At 41.8% G+C, this 19,827-nt stretch overlaps 1 protein-coding gene across 1 annotated transcript in view; it reads left to right on the top strand.

Annotated features, from left to right (window-relative positions):
• Nucleotides 1–19,827, top strand: part of URB1 (URB1 ribosome biogenesis factor) — a 58,828-nt gene that overhangs the window by 25,660 nt on the left and 13,341 nt on the right. The window contains exons 16-30 of the mRNA XM_075716504.1: nt 1,995–2,111; nt 2,777–2,915; nt 3,973–4,143; nt 4,747–4,943; nt 5,515–5,739; nt 6,281–6,460; nt 7,495–8,350; nt 9,500–9,701; nt 9,904–10,081; nt 11,304–11,362; nt 12,278–12,471; nt 14,171–14,281; nt 14,370–14,433; nt 16,229–16,400; nt 16,958–17,060. Of these exons, the coding sequence (XP_075572619.1) occupies nt 1,995–2,111; nt 2,777–2,915; nt 3,973–4,143; nt 4,747–4,943; nt 5,515–5,739; nt 6,281–6,460; nt 7,495–8,350; nt 9,500–9,701; nt 9,904–10,081; nt 11,304–11,362; nt 12,278–12,471; nt 14,171–14,281; nt 14,370–14,433; nt 16,229–16,400; nt 16,958–17,060 (2,968 nt within the window). The remainder of the gene's footprint in view (nt 1–1,994; nt 2,112–2,776; nt 2,916–3,972; nt 4,144–4,746; nt 4,944–5,514; nt 5,740–6,280; nt 6,461–7,494; nt 8,351–9,499; nt 9,702–9,903; nt 10,082–11,303; nt 11,363–12,277; nt 12,472–14,170; nt 14,282–14,369; nt 14,434–16,228; nt 16,401–16,957; nt 17,061–19,827) is intronic.

Genomic DNA, 19,827 nt, shown 5'->3' with positions numbered 1-19,827 from the left:
ACCTGATGGTGGTGTACACAGAGTAAATGTAGAGCAAATGAGCCGTGATAGCTTCCTTTGTATTTTGTGTGTGAGGAGAAACAAAGGCACAGATTCATCCCACATGATTACAGTCATCTAACGTAGATGCCAGAGTCAGGAAGCTGGTCAAGGTTTCTTCTGTTGTTGAGAGTGAAGGGCAGGTGGTTCTACCACTGTGTAGTTCAAATCACTTGTCATCTGGATTATCCTTCAGACAGCCATTCTTCCTCCTCCTCTTTTCCCTCCTCCTCCTTTCTTTCTTTTACAGATGGAGCATAGGGTCACCAAGTTCCTAATTTAGGTGCCTCATATAAGAGCCTGAATTTAGATAGCATGCAAGTGGGCAAAAATTTCTAAATATTTTAATGCCTATTACTTGACTGTGGTAAAATTGTGTCTACGTCACCACCCACAGCAACCGTGAGTATGCTTACGCTTCTCTCTGGACCTTGCTATGGTCATGACCCACTGTTCATTTATTTGGCTGTTTACCCATCTGCCCAACTCTTTTAAGCACAAGTAGCCTGATTTAATTTAGCAATGATTTTCCTTTATATTACATCAGTAGTTTTCAAAAGCCCTTCTATAGGCTGTTTTTAAGGGTATGGCCCTTTTTTTTTTCCTGCTGTAATGGTATGAAGACATATAACCCCCTTAAAGCAGCATAGCCTGCTCCCCTGAAATTATAATAATAAGATCTACTAAGGTGGAGGGAAGAAATGCTCTGTGTCCGGGCAGCTTTGACCTCAGTTGGGTTTGTGCTGACTGACTGCTGACAACAGAAGGACTTGATGTGGTTAGACCAAAAATCCTGCTAGCCTTTATCCTGGCTCTTACCTTTGGCTGTGCCTTAGGGGGACCTTCCTTGCCAGTGTGTGAGACAGTGTTGTAGTATCCCCCATTGCAAGGGACACATCTGGTGTTTCAGGCCACATGATGGGACAAGGGACACAACTAGGTCCGTTGAAGCTATCCAAGGTAAGGCTCTTTTGTAGGCTGGGACCAGCGAGACGGATTGGCCCTGGCTGTGGCAATGTGCTGCAGCCGGCTCTCTTCCTCTGTGTCCCTGCACCATAGGCCTTGAGCAATGAAGTGGCAGAGAGGCTGCTGCAGTGAGCAGCACTGCAGGTAGCACAACGGCCTCTGGATCCGGTGCATACTGCCCCGGCATGTCTTGAAGCAGGTTACTGCACCCTGAGTACTTGTAGAAGTCTCATATTCCAGAGAAGTCTCATATTCCAGATGCATGGGAATGAACGTTGATAGTGAGATCGCCATGTGCTCGTTGCCCAGTCCAGTGAGTAAGTGTTTGCAGCGTACTTGAATGGGGTGCCTATGGGATCCATCCCATACACATGGTCAGTGTGAGCACAGGAACCAAGTGGAGTTGTATGGGGTTTGTGCTGCAGACAGCAGGTGAGAGGAGGAGAAGCTCTGAGAAGGCAGGAGCAGAAAGAAGTTGCTCTCAGCTGATTTTCCTAGTTGTGAGAGAGTAAGCCATGTTTTTGCCTCTTGTTTTGGTCATTCTTAAAGCCCTCCTTTCCCTGCCCCAGGACTGCTTTTTGCCCTTTTCCTACAGCACCTGTGTGTGTCTTGGCAAAGCTCAGCAGGTTTCATGCGTCACCTGCAACATAATTGTACCTCACCTCTCACTGCTCTTGTTGAGAGCCGTAAGCAAAACAGGCCTTGGCCCTAGTTAGGCTGAGATCAGATGATATGGTCTTGGGAGATTTTGTTTTAAAAAATGCATTCAGTTTTACCCTCTGTATGCAGTCAGAGAGGCCCTGGTTGGTGGGAATAAGGCCTCTTGAACTGATGGGGTGAGAATGACAGATAGTTCTTTTTATCAACCTGCTCTTTTTTTCTTCACAAGAAGAAGGAAACATGAAGTTGCTATACAAAAAGATCTGTGCTTTCTTTGGATTTTGTATTTTAGTTGTTTTTTTTAACCCCCCCTTTGGTTTTCTGGATAGGTTTTACGTGACAGCGGAGTGTTTGAGTACACGTGGAAGGAACTTTCAGTTTGGCTGGAACACTTGGATAATACAAAAGAAGACAAAAAGGAAGCAGTGATTCAATTTTTGGAAAGGGTAACAACTGTTCAAATTAGCTGGATAAACAATGCCAAGAATAGCATTAATGGAAACTAATTATTTTGTCGCTATTGTTGAGAAACTTGTCAAAGATCAGTGAATGAATTCTGAGAAAAGCAGTATTTATAATTCTTTATACAGAGGTGACATCTTTCTTGTGTTGGGTGGGAGGACAGTGAAATGATTTGGAGGAAAATTAAATCCAGAAAGATAAGTTGTTATTACAGCATTGTTGATATAAGGGTAGAGTGTTGTGTGTGTGGGTAGCTCTTATCTCCTCTTTTCTTTATGTGGCAATACCTGCCAAAATTATCAGACCCGTGTAAATTGTAATTGTTTTCAAGAAAAGTTGGCATTTCCTGTTTACTTTTCAGGATGTTAAATGCCCAGTGCTTCCTTTTCATTGCAGTTTCTCCAGGGACCCAGTCTGTGGTAGCACTTTAAGTGCAAAATTGCAGTGGACATTTCTTTTTCCATCAGACCCAGTGTCCCACGTACAGCAGTAACCATAGGCAGATTCCTGCAGAAGTATATGGAAGTTGTCCTCCTAAAACTTTGCAGCTTCCAACCACTTTTAGAACATAGTCTTTCCTAACAAGATACAGTTCCCGTAGACTTAATAGCCTGTGCACTAGCATTTCTCTCTCAACCTTTCTTAACAGATCCTGTTGAAACTGGTGACAAACCCCTACCCATATACAGATAAAGCAGCAGACCTTGTTCAGGAAGCCAGCATGCTCCAAGTTAATATGTCTAAACAAGACTCTGATAACGTCAGCATCCCCATCTCTCACATTGATGGTATGTGGCGATTCCCTCAACAACAGAGAATTCCAAGACTTTGTGCTAAATTTTCTAGCCCTAATCTGCAAACTGATAACTATAGAAATCCTGTTTAAGTAAGGACCTACAGGATTCAGCCCTCCAGTTGTATTTAGTGTTAGAAGTCTGAATTGCAAAGTTACCACTTTACCCCCAAAGGTAATTTCTGATGCAGTTACCCTGTTTTAACAGTATTTTAAATCTCTCTTCAGGGTCCTGCAGCAGTATTTTCTAACTAAAATGAAAACTATTACAGTTCCTCTCCCTGGGGCTGGTCATATCTGTTCATCCAGGAGGAAAGGGCTGGGGTGCCCAGGGAACTTTCTTACTCCCAGGCACACAGCTGGAATTTTGCTGCTCCTGCTTTCTGGGACCAGTTACAGTCCTACTGCAGACAAAGTAAAAATTCCACAGATGTGGACACTTGGACAACTTACCACGTGCTAGCTGTTCTGTTCTAACAGTCCATGTGTCGGATTTTGCAGTACATAAATAAAGGATAATTAAGGTAGTTTAACACTCAGTGCCAGATAGATCAGTTGCCTTGAGTTGACTGTATTGCAGAGGTATAATGCCAGAAATGGAATACATGGTATCTTCTTTGTATGTTAAAGCTGTCTTTGACTCTTTCATGACCAAGATTTGGTTCTCTGGCCATATAGAGCTGAAAAGCTCTTCAAGGACTGCTCAGGATGTTCTTTTAATGGGGAAATGGCTGCTTCCTTCGTACTTTCCCATACTGTTATGCTCTGATAGTCCTTACCTGATGCCATCATGATGGCAGTAGGTGATGCACCTCTTCCCTTCCTTCTGTCAGCTGAACAGCAGCGTTGAAAGGCAAAAAGTAAAGTTAAGCACGCAGTAAGAGACGGTGATTTTTACAGTTGAATTTACCATTGCATTGCTAGACAAATGTGTCTTTCATCATTTTTTCTGCTTTGGGAATTCAGAAGCTGCCTTGTATTCCTGGAGTGTTGGATTCTACCTCCATTGCTTTCTAGTTAGTCTTTGCTTACATTTTTTTTTCACTTAATAGATGTCCTGGACATGGTGGATGTCCTAATTGAGGGCAGTGATGGCTTAGATGAAGAAATTGGGTTCACTTTAAATGAAGACATGATTATGCAAACATTTCCATTCAGTGCTGTTGTGCCTGCTGCATTAGAAGCCAGGAATATGCTGTTGCTTCAGACTGAAAATGGAACAGGTACAGACTTTTTTGTTTCTATGTATCGTCTGTGATAGTGGAGTGGAAGTGGGATCATTCTTACCCAATGAGCTCCTCGAGACATTATTATCTTCGTTGCAAGAAGAAGGAGGGGCAGATCCATGGTTGTTACCTGCTCAAGAGAGTCATTAAAGCTTATGAGGTGCTTCTGTCCTTTTTTCCTGACCCTAAAGAAGCTTGCTTTTGGTTTCTGGAGTAGGGAAAATAGATGGAAATGCAGGCATTCTGTAAACTGCCATTTGCCTCTAGGGAGCTCCTACTGTGGGAAAACAAACTTGCCCAGTTTAGAAAGAGAGCCCGCCTTTCCCCTGTGAGATGCAGGGAAGTGGAGGTGTATCTTGAAGTGGGGTGATTATTTACTTCAACGAGGACTACTGTGTGGAGGATTTTTCCAGATACCGCAGTGGTTCAAGAACACTTGTCTAGCTTATCACAAACACCTTTTAACCCTATTCAGTATTTTTCTAAATGACGCTATATGGCCTGTTGCCCAGGCCTTAAGGAAAGAGGGCTGCCCGAGTGTCTGTGCTCATGCAGAGCTTCTGTCAATGGAAGTTTCATTTTTTTACTTTGCTTTTCTAGGAGCACACATCGTAGAGTATCTTGTTGCAGTTTTCACTGACCTCCTGCACTCTCAGAGAGAACCCCTTGCTCTCTGCTTGATGTTCCAGCTTTATGACAAAGATCTGCAGTCCCTGGAAGTTTCTAAGTATCCTCAGCTCTACCGATTTAACCAGTACTATAAACTCTGGATACCCCAGCAATCTCAGGAACCTGTGGTATGGAATACCTGAAGTCACTTGAATGCTTGAGCCAGTATTACTGTAAAACCTCACAGTGTATAAAGGTTTCATTTCCATCAGAAAGTGTGTTTACATTAAGCTAATTCTGTATTGCTTCTTGATCACATTGGGACACAAATTTGCTCAAGGGCTTTTCTCTAATGATATAAGAAGTCTGTGCTGTGGTTGGGAAGTGAAGCCAGGGCTCAAGGGTTGTACGCAATCACCCAGACTACAGTTCCTCATCAGGCACAGTGTAGCGTAATGTGTGATGTGGCCTGAGGAGCCAGTTTACAGTGGTTGGAGTCACCCAGGTATGGGTTGGGAATGCACGGACCAGCTGTGCTAGGAGTTGCTGTGTTTTTCTGTTAGCCCAGCAGTGACCATGTGCAGATTTGCCATGGGACACCTTTGACTAGCTCTGTGATAGCAGGACTGTACACGTATGCTTGTGGAGCTTCAGTTCCGCTTTTAGTGCAGAACTAATTTCAAAACAGAGGTAGCTAAAGAAACTTTCAATTCATACTCATCTTCATTTTTCTTTTATTTTTCTTTCCATTTTAAACAGTTTAAAAAATGCAGAGAGGCATGCAAAGAACCCGCTGTGGCCCTGGATTCCGTATTTACAAGTTTGCTAAAGAAAGCCTATGCGAGAGGAAGCAGTACCTTATTGGAAGACGATATCCAGACAAAATTGAGAGACTTGGCTTCCCAGCTCCTGCCTGAACAGCTTTTGTTAGGAGTAAAGCATGTGTTACTATACCTGAAATCCACTGTGGAGAACTTTGGCAGTGTAAGAGCAATATTGTGATGATATTGTGGGTTTGTTTGTTTTATTTTAATGCAGCATGTACAAATGACTTGGCTGTAAAAACTTAAGGATCCAGTTCTGCAGCTTTTTCATGTACTCAGCTCTCACTGAGGCTCTAGAGCACCAGACAAACCTGGCCCTAATTTGTAAACAAATGTCTGTCCTTCTAATTGCTGAGGAGTCCTGGATTTACTTTGCATAGATTACCTTACTGATCTGTGCATAGCGTGAATAAACTCCAGATTTTAATCCATCTCCTGGGCCTCCATAAGAAGCCTCTCCAGAGAGTGAAATTCATTGGTCTGTGTCACACCAAAAGTCTCAGTGTAGATGAAGATCTATAAATATTTATTTGGCACCCTGAGACTTTTCTTAGAATCAGTTTTCTACAGAGGGGAGTGATTCCCCCAGAACAGGTTGTAATCTAGGAATTTCTTAGTTATTTTCTGTTCCTGTTGGATAATTTTCCTTCTGCTCCCATCCTTCTCTCTTCTCAACTTCAAAGGTGTCTGTATTTTCACAGCTTAGTAAAACTTTTGGTCCTCACCTTGTTGACCTCTATGTGGACCTGCTGAGCCGATTGTTGTGCCGGGGAAATCAGATAGAGTTGGATTATCAGCAGAAACGGGAAGAGCATCAGACTGAATCAGATCTTTTTATGGATGAGGAATCTCTGATTACAGAGGAGTCTTCAAATGATAAGGTACCAAATCCATTGATACACAGGCCAGAAGCTCACTTGTTAGTAAACTATGATTTGATTTGTTCTCTGGGGAAATTGTCATAAGTTTTGCTGAACCATCAATTAAAGCAAATGATCTTAAACATAAACAATTTTTGGACCACAAATTATGTTGATATATTTTCACCAATCACCAAAACATGAGACTGGCTAAACGCGATGGAGAACAAGGGATCTAGCAGGGATCATGCTTTGTGAGTGCTGTGACTTGATAATACTCACGAGGATTTCTGGGATTTCAGTTAGGTTTAAAGTGTGTCTGTCATACGCTGGCTGTGTAAGGGCTTGAATAGGATTTTACTGCTTTGTAGAAGCATTACTATAGCTTTTGCCAGGTCCTCAGAAGGGCAGGGAGTGAACAGGATATCATACACTGTGTATTTCACAGAGTTGTATTGAATGGAAACAGGTTGATGCAGAGCGATGCTGTTAAGGTCTAGGAGGAGGACTTACACACTTTGAGCATGTGGTCCAGCAGTTACGAAACTACTGTCTGGAAATGTGACCAAGCTGCATCATCCACAGTCTCACCCCTGAGCTGGAGTATGGTCAGGAGAGGTCCTGACAGAGATCACTCACCTTTGCAGAAGAAATTCTATTCCCTAAGCCTTGTGTAAAGCCTGGTTATGAAAATTATGTACTTGGAGGAGTGACTTTTGCCCCCCTTTCATCTGTTCTGTGGATTTGTGTAGATTAGAATGGAATTGTATTGGCAAAACCCAGAATATACAGTTTTCCTCTGGAAATGTGCTTAGACGTGTGGAGCATGTTGAGTGAAGGTGTGCTTCCTACATCATAAATGTTGGAAGAATGGTATTTATGTGCTTGTAATTTGTTAATATTATTATCCTCTGACCAGTTAATAGACAACTTTGTGTTCAGTAATTGTAATAAACATGCTCTGGAAAATAGGCAGATAAATGATTCCCCCCCCCCCCCCCCCGCCAACCTTTAATTTCTCCATTCAGTGATATTGTTACAACCATTTTTTACAGACACTAGAAGATACATTCATGTTGATTTTCAGACATCCTACGCTGGAGAGTTGGTTCCTGGCTTTAGAACAACGTTCTCTTCCTCAGCACAGTTTAAACCCTGTCACTGTGAAGCTCCTGTCAGCTCACCTCAATTCCGGTGTGCTCCGGCTGTTGAAAACGGGTGTCCCGATGTTGCAGAGCATGGATCACAAACATGTGGTGTCGAAGTATTTTGAAGCTATCACAAAAAGTGTCTTGAAAGAGCTACAGGCTGCGGGGAAAGACAGAAGCCAGGTCTCTCCCAAGAAGTCTCACCAGCTGGAGGCTCTGGAGGAGTTGCACATATACATGGCTCCAGCTCAGCTAAAGGAGATCACTTTAACCATGCTGCGACTTCCTGAGATGAGCTTGACTACTCAGAAATCTGAAGTGTCCCCTAAGAAAGGGAAACAATTAAGCTTCTATGGACAGATTTTGGTACAGCTCCTCACAGAGAGCTACCAAAGGCAGCCCCAACAAGGAGAACTACTGCTGTCTGCAGAGCACATTGAAGCTTTGGGGATATTGATGTCAGCATCAGCCAGTAAAGATTTAGAGAAACTTTTCCTTCAGGCTCTCCAAAGCGAGCCAGTCCTTGCACATGCAGTCAGTGTAGAGGTGCATGTTCACTGCCTTAACCAGAGGTCAGAAATCTCCCTTGCCATTGTGGGCATGCTGATGAAACACTGTAGGACTCACCTGCTGCAGTTTGAGCTATGGTGTCTGAGCAGTGCTACTGGAAAGTACCTCAGGAAAAACATGGAGAGCTTTCTTCCACTCATTAACGTGTATTTGCAATGCAGAGACCAGTATGTTTTCACCCGACCTTCCACAGGTAAAGCCACAACCGATCCATATGCATGATTTGGGAGGCCAGATTCTCAATATTGGCTCTGCTGGCCTTAAAATCATGGATCCTCTGCACAATAAGTAGAGGTGATAAAAGTTACTTATCTAATTTCAAATGATTCTCTGATAAACACCTCCACAGCATGAAAGGTAAAGGACTGTAATGAAGCTGGGCTGTTAGATCGAAGCAAAGTACTCTTACAGTTGCTGTTACCCAGTTCTCTTTTGAAGCCCTTATTTAATACTTAGTGCATGTGAAAATCTGTCTTCATGCTTATCTTGGTTTAGTATAGGAGGTAAAAACTTTTTCTCGGGCATAGATAGAACACTGGTGAGTGGAATGCCATAGCCATATGGTTTTGCAGAACGTAAGCTTTCACTTTTACAAGTGTATGAGTCCAAAAGTTTCTTCTAAAATAAATCTCCAAATATAGCTTCCTACAGTAATGCCTTCCTAAGCTGGCAGTCCAAAACTTTCCAAACCAACAGCAGCATTAAATTGACAAGACTGTTAAATTTTCTACCAGCAAAGCTACGAGTTAGGATTCAACTCAACAGAACAGGATCATTTTGATTTCATTTCACTTATTGCATAGAAATGTGAATAGCAACAGAAACAGGCTGATTGTAGCAGTTGGTAGAGAAGGCTAGCTCTATGTAGGAGAAGTTCAAGTAGTGAAAAGATCTTGTCAGCACACAGAAAGGTAGAGGATGGGAAGAGAAGGGGAAACTGCTATCTGACTGACTTGATTTGTAAGGTACCTGTTACCTGTCTGTCAATGTGAGAGAAAATTTCATTTGAGTCCAGCGTCAGACAACTGGTAAGCTTTCATCCTTCCTATCAGGAGGTTGTCCCTCTTCTGAAGGTCTGCATTGTTTGCCCATTTCTAGTTGTTTCAGCTGTGTAGCAAGTACTTGTCTGGTACATGTGCTAAATACTTCCTAATGGTGTTATGGAGCAATAGAGAGTGCACTCCTCTGTAGCAGATTAGCAGCTTCTGTAGTATAATTTTCTAGAAACTAAGTAATCTGGGCCTTGATTAGAAAAGCATTCTGGGATTTTTGTAATTATAAGTCTGTTGTTGCTTAACGCACTTAGATGGTGAAACCAGTGTCCCCTGCTCTCTCCCAACAGTTGTCTCAGCTGTTATACCTGTCTTGAGGAAAGCTCTATGGAAGGAGCTCTGCAGTGTATTTCAAGACACAGAAGCGTCTCATGAGGCCACTGTGAAACTGCAAGTTCTTTCAAAGTTGTTGCCATCTTCAGAAAGCAAAGGGCTGCGAAACCTTATTGACCAGCTTCCTGCTGCTCTTGAGAAAGCAGAAAATAATGAGAGGTAGGCAAATCTAGTTGCCCTGTTTCAGAACTAGGTTTGTCCCATAAAGCATTGTGATAGATGTGCATGAATGCAAATATTGTGAACAAATAGCATCCTCTCCTCAGAGAATCTGTCACTTTAACCTTTGGCTGGACGACCTCTTTGGCATACACAAAAAGAATGTTACAACATTAAAAAATAAATAAATATGTTTCTACAGTTGGACAGTGGCAGATGCCATATCTAGAGTGCTTGAAAACTCTGAAGAGCTGCATTCCTGGAGGAGACACCTGTTATCATCCTGCATGAAGTGGTTAATTGTCACGTACAACAGCAGTAAAGATGAAAGCAAGCAAGATTTGGAGAGGTCCATGCTGCTGAGGCTAGAAGAATTATTGGTGAGACTTCTTTTTGTCTGCATTGCCAGAATGTGACTGTGTGCATATGTGTTACTGTGCTCTTGTATCTTGGGTAAATACAGATCGGACCTTATTTTCTGTTTTATGGATTATGGCTCCTACAGGCTTTTAATAGCTTTTACAGTGTTAATTTAGCCCTGCTAATCCTTTATAAGAAGCGGTTTTGAGTTGTTCTTGATGATGGCTTTCTGCTAACGGTCCCCTTTGAAAATCAGTCTGAGGTGTTCAGGAGTTAAAAATCAAACGTTGCCAGTTGATGTTTTTATTTAAAAAAAAAAAAAAAAAAAGTGATAGGGTCACTTCCGACAAGACCTACTTGCCATGCCTTCTGAAGTCTGTAGCAGAAATAATCTGGTTAATCATAGATAGAAGTCCAGACTTTGATCATAAAGAACACTACTTGATCAGTCCCTCTGTACTGCTGTGGTTTTTTGTAGTTCAGTAAGGTAGGCGGACCCATGTAAGGCATACAGATGAAAGTCTGTGCAGGCAGCGAATGCTTTTGGCCTCTTTATAGCTTCTGGCGAGACTCCATTTTATGACACAACTGGTTGTGCAGGACGGGAGTCTTGCAGGGGCCACCTCATAGTGTTCATCCTGATGGTGTTCGCAGGCCTGATGAGGTTAGCACCTACCATTACTGAGACTGCTGGTATGTGCAGCTGTCAGTCTTTCAGTCTTCTTAAAACTGATTGTTTATTGTAGTTTATAGCATTTCAGGGAAGATCAGTTTTTGTAAAGAACATGTACACCCAGCTCAGCCAGGTATCATATCTGTTTGCCCCATCCAGAGGTTGGTTAGCTTAAGCACGTTGTAGGTACACAAAAGTCTAGTACCTGAGTAGCAGCTCTGTTGCTTTGAATTGCTGACATTTTATTCCTTTCATGCTTGGGGAATGTGAAGAGTTTCAAGACTCCGGGGTTTTTGGTACCTACAGACCAACTTGCTTTTTAATTGCGGACAGCGCATATGCTCCCTTGTTCCCAGAACCAACAAAACAAGACTTGCAGTTTTATTTGAATCAGGAGGTAGGATTGTCGTATCCAAGAGCTTTCTTCCCTGTTTATCTTTTGATTGTCCTACCTGAGTGTTTGGCTTGCATGTTTTTAGTGTGTCTGTTGAACAAAAATTGCTGGTCTTGATCTGTAGAAACTCTATGTGCTAAATGTAAACATCTGTTTTGACTTACTGCATGCACAGCGCTTTGTTGAAGAAGTGGACCCAGATGACTGGTACAGCCTTGTGAAGGCGGGACTCAAGTAAGTAATTCTGGGATGCACCAGAAGTGCTGTAGGAGGAACAGTTCTGTTCACTTGGCCTTGTCCTGCCTGTCTCCTCTGTCTCCCCTGAATTCAGTCAGATTTGATGATATTTCTTGTTTCTCAGGATGAGCTGTATATGGTGGAGTCACCATCCCTGGAAGTGTTCAAAAAACGGGTAGATGTGGCACTTCAGGACATGGTTTAGTCTAGTCTACCCTCGATTGGTTTAGTGTGGACTTGGTAGTGTAGGTTAATGGTTGGACTGGATGATCTTAAAGGTCTTTTCCAACCTAAACGATTCAATTCTATTCTATTCTAAGTACATCCACTGGCTTCATTGGAGCCTGAACCTGCACAGCTGCAGGCAGATTTGGATTTTGTGCTCCAGTTAGCATAACTAGTGTGGCTAACTAACTAGATAGCTGGACTAGCTTCTTTTTGACCAGCATAAAGAAGGTTTATGCTCATATAACTTCTTTTCTTTTTATTGAAGGTATTTCTTAAGTACATATGAAAACAGAATCAGATCTTTCATCTTTAAATGTAAACCATATAAATAAAATAAAAGATAGTTTAGGATAATCTTGGTTTCTGTGGAGGTAGAAGTGTTAATCTGAAGGGTGGCTGTCTGAAGGGTTAGTAGGCAAAATCCTAATCCTTTATTAAGATCAGTGTGGCTACAATTGTGACTGTGCATTGCTTCTCTTTTCTTTTTTATAATTAAGATACCAGTATAGCTTAAAAAAAAAATCAAAACATCTCAGGGAAAGAGGTGCATGTGTTTTAATTTTTAATTTGTTTTGTGTTACTAAGTTTGCTTTCTTTGCAAAGTTCTCATGTCTTAAACAGATTTTTTTCAAGCAGCTTTCTTTTGGTTGGGGTCTGACTTTTCTGTGATCCTTACTTCTAAAGGTACCGCTACAGAGATGAAGCATTTTTGAAAGTCTTGAACATTGCTATTCAGTTATTATACAAGGAAGAATCCTCACTTAGTCAGAGATTAGTCAAGCTCTCCAAACTTCACATGATGGTCACACAGCACTCTCTATTTTTGTCAGCCATACTGAGGTCAAGAGAAGAAGATGGCACAAACATCCAGACAAGAGGTATTTTTTTATCATCTTCTTCCCTTTAACTATATTTAGTAATCTTGTTTTTCTCGAATTATATTCTATCCATCCAGTAACCCATCCACCTACATATACTTGCAGAGCTATTAAACAATTCCAGAATATTAGCATTTAGTTTTAAAATCTACCTCTACTCGGATCCAAATGTTGCATTCATTGCTGCCAGTTTTAAACACGTTTTCTAAAACTACTGTTTGTTTTTTCATCCTGTTGAAATCTTGAATTGATTCTTTTGGTTTCTGTGAGGCTGTTAGTGTAAGATCACTGAAGTACATATAGGTTCTGTTAGAAACGTGTGACATTTAAACCTATTTTAAAATAGGCTGATACAGAAGATTTGAAGTTGATTTTGCAAGTTGTACCAAAAATGTTAATTAAATCGATGTGTATTTGATATTGCAGCCTTTCATGAGGAATATCGTTCTATGAGTAATACAAATTGGGTGCTAGTTCATGTGTAGGATTGGCTTTGTTTCTTCGTCTCTGCCAACTGAAATACTACCTGACCTTGAACCAATCATTTAATCTACATACACCTCAGCTTTTTCCCACCGTACAGGGCTTTGAGATTCAGTGATTGAAGGAGCCATATAAGAAAAGGGGAGGAAATTCTCAGGGCAGCATGTTGATAAATTTTGTGTATATCGGTGAGCAACGTGTAAACAAACTTTAATGTTTTAAATCACCTGAAAAGAGGAAAAAGCTCTTGTGAAATCACAAATTTAGTGAAATTAAAAATAAGTAATAGATTTTGCTGCATACTATGTGTGTTTTACCTTTTGAATGTATTTCTGTAGAGCAGCAAGATGGATTCTTTGAGGCTAACTTCACTAATTCAGAAACTTGGTGTCAAAAGTGTATTCATTCAGGCTGTTGTCATCATGATCTGTTTTGTTTTGACATACATTTCATATTCCTGTAGATAGCAGGGGAAAAAGCCTGTGCCTTTTCAGATACTGGGAGTAAAGAAATCTGGCTTCAGGTCTTGAATCTGCCACAGATACCCTATTTGCCTTTGAGTAACCTGATCGCTTATTTGATCTGTTTCTCAACTAGTTATAAAATAAAGGTGGATAATTTTTGTGCACCCCAGGACAGAGTTCCTGTAGCTTGCTAACTAATTGGATTCTGCAGTGATGACCCCTGTTTTAAATGCACAGTGTAGAAACATTCTGATAAGTTACTGCAGCTGGGGTGTGCACTTACAAGTTCTTGCTGTAACTTCTTGAGTACCTTGGGGAGGTTGCTGGGATGTCTGCCTTTACTCTGTGCGACTTCTGAGCTAATTTAAGATGCCTTCCTGGGAGAGGAGGGAGCTGCAGTATGGTAGGATAGGGCATAGCGCTTCTTTTTAACCGGAGAGCAAATGTGTACACATGGAAAGTTTCTGCAGGGTAGTATGCCACATTGTGGACCTCACCTCACGATAACATTTGTGTGTCCAGCTTGGAAACACTGTTTTAACTTTTTGTTCTGCTTCAATTAAATTCATCGTAATCATCTTCTAGTGTAGTCAGGGAAATGGTTTTTGGTATTTATAGAGAGAGATCTTGATTTAAAATGTACGGGTACTGTGTGTGCATCTATTTAGAGAGGGTATATGTGTGTGGGGGTATTTATATACACACTATCTAACTGAGAGCGCAACAAAGCTAAAGCTGTGTCTTTATTTCAGAGGCCTTGGTGGATATACTGCTGACAGTTGTGAAACTCAGCCCTTCTCTCTGTGAGAGCAGTCACCTTGCCGTGTTGCTGGGTGCCTATGGGGCTACACTGAGTGCTGTAGGTAAGTGTGTTAGCCTGGGAAAGGTACTTCCCACTAGATCTGGTTTTCATCTTCATAGGTGACTGGCTTTGGGTTTCATCTTTTTTAGATCAGAAGATACTGCTACTACTTCAGTTATATGAGAAGAATAATCAAAGTCTTATAAGTTCCAGGTAAGCTGACCACCTTCCTGTGTTCAGCTAACTACATGCAAATAAGCAGTCTCACAATGGGCATTTTTCCAGTCTTATTTTTAACTGAGATAAACAGTGAGCAAGGTCAAACCTAGAGGTGAATGTTGCTTTCAGAAACGTTCTTCCTATGTATTTCCTATTCTTAACGTAATTCTTGTGTGTTGTCCAAACTTTTGGGTGTCTGTGGCTTGGGTGAGGGACTGTCTCATTTCAGTAGTCCCTCACTCTCCATAGTAAGAACCCACTATAGGGATTTCATCACAGATGAAGGCCAAAGCACAAGTTGCTAGTGTAGGACTCTTTCCCCTTCCCCGTGCACTTGGGATACAGGATTTGCCCCTCAGCACAGCCCTTGCCCTTTTTAGTGATCTTGCCCCTGTATGCATGGTATTTGGCTCTGGTGCTTTGTTAGAGAGGAATATGCCGGCGGAGGAGTGATGTATAACGTCCTGACATATGTATTGTTAGTTTTGGGGTACTAACATGGTATCAATGTCTTCCTTGTCTTTCACCAGTCTGGACTGTAGCTCTCCTTATAGCGCAACCTTGCAGTACATCTACATGCTTCCTAAGAGAGAGCCATGTATTGTATAAAATAACCAGTTTCTTTTCAGGGCCGGTGCTCAAGCAGTCCACAGGGAAGTCTGTTACTAACAGTTCTAACATACACTGACATTTTTGGTCTGCCTTGCTTAAATGCACTTTTCTGTCTTTGAGGTATGGGCATAAATATTAACAGCAATGCAAGAGTACTGGCTCAGGCAGTTGGAGCAGGACTGGACTCTGAATTAAGAACCTCCTTTAGCTTTGTCTGAGAATACTGATAATCCTTGCAGCCTGTGAAGGGGAACAGAAAATTAAGGTTCTTGTTAGCAGGAAATTGAATTGGCTTCCAGAAGCCAGGGCTGTGGGACTAGCCACATCCTGCATAAATCTTTACTGAAAGTGTTTGCAAATGGGAGGGTGCTGTGTGAGCAGGAGACTAATTTCAGAGGTAGTTAGGTCCCAAAACTTTTGTTGTCTTTTAAAAGGAGAAAGAATTGCATACCATACCCTGAAGTGAATTAGTAGCGAGACACTTGGTTAGACTTGATCCCAGCACTGAACAGTTTGAGAGAATACAGAGAACATTCAGGAAAAGTGCTGTACATGCAGCCCAGCAGAGCCCAACTTGTGTTACAAATGGGAGCCTTCAGGTTCTGGGTGATAAGAAGCCTAACACCATTCCTCCAGCTGCCTCACTGACAGTGAGGCATGCTGCTGGCAGTACCCACATAATAAATGACAATATCAATACCACTCCAAGTACAATAGCAAAGTAAGTGGGCTCTAAGGAGCAACTTGAAGGAGGAGAGTAAGGATTTATGTTTTACTGAACCACTGTGATGCTGGTTTGAAATATCAATTGCATTTGAGACAGCCTTGTCTGACCAGGTACTGATCACTGTCACTTTGTGCAGCTGCTATCGTACTTACCTGCATTTATAGCTTAAATAAAAAAGCAATTTTTCTGAGAAGTTCTGACTTGGATTAACAGGATAGGAAGTAGTTAATGAGTAGGAAATAGTTAATGAGACACACTCAGACTGAATTTGAAAAGCTTTTGGATGGATGAAAAAGGTGTTGCCAGGGAAACGAGTTCTAGTTTCAAGTTCCCGAAGGATAATAAGAAGTGAAGGGAAAATTTAAATACTAATTTATATCCTCTGTAATTGCTTTTTGCCCAGTGCTAGCAGTCTGTTGACTAATGCCTTTACTTTTAACAATGTTTAAGAATCCTGCTATGGGGTCCAGCTGCTGTGGAGCATCACAAGACCTGCAAGAGTCTAGGGAAGTCACTATGGCAGCAGCCAAGCATGGAGGAGATTCTGTGTCTGCTAGATCGAGAAAAGATGATGAAGACAATTCTGTCTTTTCCTCAGCATCGTCGTCTTCTGCCATCACAGGTGCTTTGGTTCAGACTGCTGAATTATCCTTCTGATGCAGAAAAAGAGCCTTTCACTTTAGTCATTTCTTTCTTGCATTTGTGTAATATATTGCGATTTGTTTACATCAGGAGAGTAATTTGAATTCATAGGAGGGCTGGAAGTAGTTATTTAGGAGGACTTTTCAAGTGAATTGCAATATATGGACCACATCTTGTCCACAGGTGTGATTGTGCATCATTGCAAAGATTGCCACGTATAAGTGAGACCAGAATTTTACTTTTAAACAGTTGTTAAATTTGACTGTCCAAGGATCCACTGACAATGGGCTCTTCAGTCTTTCATACCATTTGCTGACATGCTTCTATACCTGTTTGTGCTAGTCAGGGAGAATAGTTTTGGAACCCTGATAGTGAGAGGCAGATTTAAACACAAGCATGTCTCACCCTGTGTTGCATTATATTTTGCAATGTTTAGTACCGGCTGCTTTATAATGGGATGAGGTGGTTGGGGAAGTTTGAAACCAAGCTGGAAATTGGTGGTGTTCCTTACAAATACTTGTTTGGATTTGGTTTCAGGAGGTACAAGAGTCACTGTATAAAGATGAAAGTGTCAAGAGTCTTGATGACTTCTATGATCCTTGTTTTCTACTTCAGCTCTTTAGTGAACTGACGAGACCAGGTAAAATGAATATTTCTCTTTGATGTTTAGTGTCATTTTACTCTGCTGCAGGAGCTGCATGGCTCCATCTGTAACTCTGTTACTCTCAGTATGAGCTAATACTACAAAGAAATTTGTGCCTGGCTTTGGAGAGAAGAAACGTACATCATTTAACCACCTACTGCACTGTATTGTAATTTTGAGAATGACTTAAAAATAACAAGGCATAATTGGCATTAAAGTTTCTTGTTTTTTTTAAAGCACTTTTCCAAATAATGCAATATATCTAGTGAGATTTGGCTACTCGGAAATAGAGCAATGTAGCAGCAGACAGGCATTCCTGCCAAGCTGCTCTTGTCAAGGTGATGAAGTGCTCCCTCATAGCTCTTTTAAATGTAGTGGGTTAACCCTACGTAGAGGGACAGATCTGCTTAAGATGAGGAGGTTTTTAAAGTGGAACTGGAAACAGCTTGGAAGAGACAAAAGGTAAACAAAGGTTTATGTTCTCTGATCTATCGAACAGCATTCTGTATATCACAAAACCCAACACAATGTAATTATAAAATAGCATAAGAGGGATCAGTGGAGAATATTCCCCACTGGAAGGTTGTATTTTTTCTAGTGAACGTGTAGATTTGTATTCTGCATCAGCTATGGTGTCACAGCAACACGGTGAGCAAAACAGGCATGGGAAGGATGGTACCTTGTGCTGCTACATGTAGTGCCCCACCTGCAGCTGATGGGACTGCTCTGATCTGGGGCTGCTTTGTGGCTGAGTTTTTGGGAGCAGTAATTGGTCCTTTCAGCTGCGCTCTCAGTAGGAGCTGTGCAGTGGTAGGGAATGTTGGAGGAGTTCTCTGGGCATAAACCAGAAGCCACTATTGCTGGGGAAGGGTGAAGTTGTTTCCTGGCCAGAGTGAATCTCTGCAGGGGTATTGATTTCTATGAGGGACACTGTGACTGAATTGACTGGAAATCTGGGCTGTTACAGGCTGTGGTTATAGTATAGGGAAACCTCAGCCAACTCATCTTCCACCAGACGAGAGATGCATGGGGCTGTTGTATGTCATGAATAGGCCTGTGCTCAGAATTGTTGGAAAGTGTGATGAGATCTACATGATAGTTGAAAACTAGTTGCTTCGCCTCACTTTTCTTGCTTGACATGACCCTGCTTTGCATATGCATATCCCTGCTGTACTTTACAGGCACACAGTCTATTTAGAGAGCCCTTAAAGATCAAAGTGAGACAAATATCATAAGGAATTTCCTAAACAGCTCCCTCCCTTTGTTGATTATGGTTAACCATGCTCTAGTTACAGCTGGATTTGGCTTTCCACAACCATGACATCAGAAGCAATTGGCAGGCTGATAACTGTCTTTCAGTGAAATCACACTTACAGTCCCTCTTTGTTCACCTGTACCCTTAGAGTACCTGTTTTGTGTGTTCTTAGTCTATATTTAGCTATAGTTGTAAACTGCTCTGTGTAATTTTGACAGCAGTAAAAAGAACTGTCTTTTAGTCTACTGAGGAAAAAAAGGTACCAGAACTATTTGGCATTTTGCAGTAGGAGGGATCTCAGATGATCCAGTTAATGCTGGGTCTTTGAGATTGTTATTGATGAAAAGCATGGATAGCCAGTGTCTTTTGAACCTGGGTGTCATAGTTGGTAAAAGCACTGCTGTCATGCACCTGTCATCGTCACCCACTGCATGGAGGCTACCACCCTAACTGGTGGGAGGGATTTGGTGGCTGTTGGTCAGCCTCAGCAGCGCTACAGTCAGCCAGCGAGGATGAGCGCTTGCGTGGGAAGCAGTGGGGCTGAGGGAGCTCTTCCACATGGTGTTCTTGCAGAGCTGTGGAGGCAGTAGCTATGCTGAGATAGGCTGAGTCTAAAACTGGAGAGGGGAAAAATAGTTCTCTTAACTGATCCACGCTGAGCGAGAGTCCTAAGAGGGGCATTTTTAAAGGGCCCAAGTGATTTATGAGTTCAGGTCCCATGCTGCTCCTAAACCATGTCAGCTACTCTCGGAATTCCCAATTCCTCTTTATTTATTTGCTCTTTGTACTGGCTGCACAGTGCCCTGTGCACAGTTATTATATAACTGCTGAATTTATAAACATAGACTTACTGCACAGTGTTTAATGCTCACTGAGTAAAAAGTCTGGCGTTGGGCACATAGCAAGTTCTGTCTAACTTTAGCTCTGATAAGCATCTTGTGGAAAGCTTTTCCATCATGGTTCTCAAGGTACTTTAAACAAACTGTATGTCAGGCATAGAATTAACTTTTTTTTTTTTAATAGTAGCTTGTTATTTTATGTTGGCTGTTGAACGCACTCTCCAAGGTCAGCTGCATGGAAAATATTTCCACTGCATGTTCTCAGTGAAAGAAAGTTTTCCAAATAAATCTTTCTGTGACAAGCATGAACTTTACTGCTGAAGTGAGGACCTTGGATTTCACTATGTGGTACCACCCCATGAAATTATCCACTTTGTCTAGTTGGTGTACATGAATAGTTCTCAAGAACTGCAGTCTGAAGGAGAGCCATCACAGGCTTGCTGTGAAAGGGCATACAACACATATTTGGTCCTGTACTGAAAAGAGGTTGTTACATAGGCCAGGGCTGTGTGTGAGATGTCCTAAGTGATGGAGAATCCCCTGCAGGCAGACAAGTTTTAGATCATCTTTGCACGCTCACTTGGGATTCAACAGAAAGCGTCCATTTCCCAATGCTCACCTTGTACCCTTGCATCTTGCCTGAAGAGTGGGAAGTGCAGAGTTGCTTTGC

This window comes from Pelecanus crispus, chromosome 1 (assembly GCF_030463565.1).
Source record: "Pelecanus crispus isolate bPelCri1 chromosome 1, bPelCri1.pri, whole genome shotgun sequence".
Classification (NCBI taxonomy): domain Eukaryota; kingdom Metazoa; phylum Chordata; class Aves; order Pelecaniformes; family Pelecanidae; genus Pelecanus; species Pelecanus crispus.
This window is presented reverse-complemented; position numbering and strand designations above follow the sequence as displayed.